Source organism: Tarenaya hassleriana, unplaced genomic scaffold (genome assembly GCF_000463585.1).
Source record: "Tarenaya hassleriana unplaced genomic scaffold, ASM46358v1 Cleome99, whole genome shotgun sequence".
NCBI lineage: Eukaryota > Viridiplantae > Streptophyta > Magnoliopsida > Brassicales > Cleomaceae > Tarenaya > Tarenaya hassleriana.
The window spans coordinates 73,471-76,351 of NW_010972326.1; the positions used below are offsets into that span (position 1 = coordinate 73,471).

At 40.5% G+C, this 2,881-nt stretch overlaps 1 protein-coding gene across 1 annotated transcript in view; it reads left to right on the top strand.

Moving 5' to 3' along the window:
* The first annotated feature begins 1,090 nt into the window (after nucleotides 1-1,090).
* The window catches only part of LOC104804876 (myb family transcription factor EFM-like), a 2,278-nt gene continuing 487 nt past the window's right edge, over nucleotides 1,091-2,881 (top strand). Inside the window, exons 1-5 of the mRNA XM_010529239.2 lie at nucleotides 1,091-1,642; nucleotides 1,735-2,033; nucleotides 2,134-2,440; nucleotides 2,564-2,640; nucleotides 2,839-2,877. Coding sequence (XP_010527541.1) covers nucleotides 1,504-1,642; nucleotides 1,735-2,033; nucleotides 2,134-2,440; nucleotides 2,564-2,640; nucleotides 2,839-2,877 — 861 coding nt within the window. The 5' untranslated portion in view covers nucleotides 1,091-1,503. The remainder of the gene's footprint in view (nucleotides 1,643-1,734; nucleotides 2,034-2,133; nucleotides 2,441-2,563; nucleotides 2,641-2,838; nucleotides 2,878-2,881) is intronic.

Consider the following 2,881-nt stretch of genomic DNA (forward strand, 5'->3'; position numbering starts at 1 on the left):
AATGGAGGACAATAACGCTCTGTAAACCTAAGAGGAGAAACTAAGAAAAATGAAAAACTAGAAGTTATTTTATATTTTTTTTAAATATAAGTAAATAAGGATAAAATTATAATTTAATTTAATTTCAGGTACATGCAAATAGTTATCCGACTCAAAAACTATTACTACTCGAATCCAAATCTAAATTTCGGATATTTTTAAGATCATTATCCGATCTTATCTCATTCAATAATTGTATATCCTAATTTTATATACTCGTTCCGTGGATCAGATCGGATATCCGAATTTTGCATGCATGCAATACATTGTAACATCAAACCATCATAACAATACCATCAACCAAATATTATTTTAGAACCATAATATAAATAAGAAATACTCATTTTTCTTCTTCTCTGACTTATACAACCACCTGTTATCAGAATTCACTCCCGACGAATATTATCAACTTGTTAAGATCGTTTTACAATAATAATAATATATATATATATATTCCATATTTATCACTTCACGGTAATTTCAAACTTGAAAAAAAAAATCCACCAATAGTTAATAGCTAGAATGCCCATAAACGCAATTGGAATTCCTACATGGAGCAACTTCCAATAACGCAGAAGCCAGAAAGTCTTTTCTAAAGAGAGAACTACAGAAAAAAAAAAAATCAGACTAGATTGAACAGAACACGTGAGGACACGCGCCAAAGCGCGTGAGGAAGAACAAAAGCGGAAGTGGCTCTTCGAAAACGTGAAGGGTCGTTGATACAACAAAAGCTCTTATAATCATAACGCGGCGTTGGAATGTGTGAATCTCACGCTTCAATAAGATTCTTTCTCATTACTCCCTTTTTTTATGTACATTCTATTTATTATTTAAGAAATTGTGATTCCTTTTTCACTATTCCCCAACTCCCAAGGAATATTCCACCGCAAAGACAAAAAACATATTCCCCGTTTCACACCAAAATGTCATCAGTATCTTCTCCTAATTTCCTATTTATTCTTTGGATTTTTTTCCCTAAATTCGGAGAGATTAAAAAGACTGGACAACAAAGACGTGAGTCTTCGATCTTATCCCTCTGGATACGCTGACGTCATTGCCAGCCCCAACGCGTCGAAAAGCGATTCCTCGCCCAACGAAATTACCGTTTTACCCTCATCCCCTCTGTTTACCCCTCTCGTTCAGACACGAGAAAGAACAAACGCACACGAGAGATTCGTTTCAGTACGCGACGCCCCGACCTCGATCCCCTTGTGTTTTAACACAACGCTCTATGGACGTCTTCTGATTTTTTTTTTAATCCCTTGTCATGATTTTTTTTTCCTGAAACGTCAAGTTTATTCCGTTTTCTGATTCTATTTAGATCCCATATTCCTTCTCTCCCAAGCTGCTTCTTCGTCGTCTTCTTCCTCTCTCTCTATTTCTCTTTCTTGGATCCATCTATATGGTCCGTTCCCAGAACCGCCATAGCGATCGGAGGGCTTGTTTCTTCTGCGGAGATTCATAATGCTCAAGAACGTGGACATGGATTACGCCCAGAAAATGCAGAGGTGCCATGAGTACGTTGAAGCTCTGGAAGAAGAGCGCAAGAAGATCCAGGTCTTTCAGCGTGAGCTTCCTTTGTGTTTAGAGCTCGTCACCCAAGGTAATTTTGAGCTATTTCCAATTCTGGTTTTTGCGTTTTTTAATCGGAAATTTTCTGGGTTTTTCATTTCTGGATTTGTTTGTTCTTTTCAGCGATTGAGGCGTGTCGAAGGGAGATAATATCGGGCACGCCGTCGGATTACGTCCAAGGTCAATCGGATTGTTCTGAGCAGACGACGAGTGACTGCGGGGGCCCTGTGTTCGAGGAGTTCATCCCCATTAAGAGGAGCTCGTCGTGTGATGAAGACGGTGAACATGAGTCTCGTGAATCTGAGAACGATGGAGATGAGAAAATTTCGACGAACAGTGGGAATAATACCGATAAGAAGAAATCGGACTGGCTTAGATCTGTTCAGTTATGGAACCAGTCTCCGGATCCACAACCAAAAGAGGTAAAAACATTTTTTGGGTTGATGAAGATGAGCTTCGTGTCGTTTGTTTCCGTGGAGATTTCCGACAAACCCTAACATGTTTTGTTGTGTAAGAAAATAGGATCAAGCTGCTAAAATGAAGACGGTTGTAGAGGTGAAGCGAAACGGCGGCGCATTTCAGCCATTTCAGAAGGAGAAGCTCGTTCCAAAGAGTAATCAGCAACCAGTGAAAGCAACCACTTCGGCTCCTGCGCCGGCGAGTTCACAGGCGGTAACCGGCGGCGGAAAATCCGAGCTCGAGGAAGCGCAACCGCAGCAGAAGCAAACGCAAACGCAAACGCAAGCGCAGAGGAAACAGCGGCGGTGCTGGTCGCCAGAACTACACCGGCGGTTCCTCAACGCGCTTCAACATCTCGGCGGATCTCATGGTAAAGATGAAATTCGATTACCCTAGCAGAAATGGGTTTTGTTTCTGGGATTTTATGATTCGATGAACATCATGTTGACGAAAAGTTCGTTTTTTTTTCCATGGATCTGATAAAATTTTGCAGTGGCTACGCCGAAGCAGATTAGAGAGCTAATGAAAGTTGATGGACTGACTAATGACGAAGTTAAGAGCCATTTACAGGTTTGCATTTCATTTCATATCGTAACCCATCTTTTGACGATAATTCCTCTACTGTTGATTTAGAAGCCCTTTTTCTCAAAATCCGATTTTAATGTGTTTCATTCGCTCAAATCCGAATTTCAATTGGAGATATTGTTTTATTAAATGATCTCTTGCAATGGGCTAAACGTTTTATTGTTCCCCCTTTTCGTTTCTCAGAAATATAGACTCCACACGAGACGGCCAGCCACACCGGCGGCTC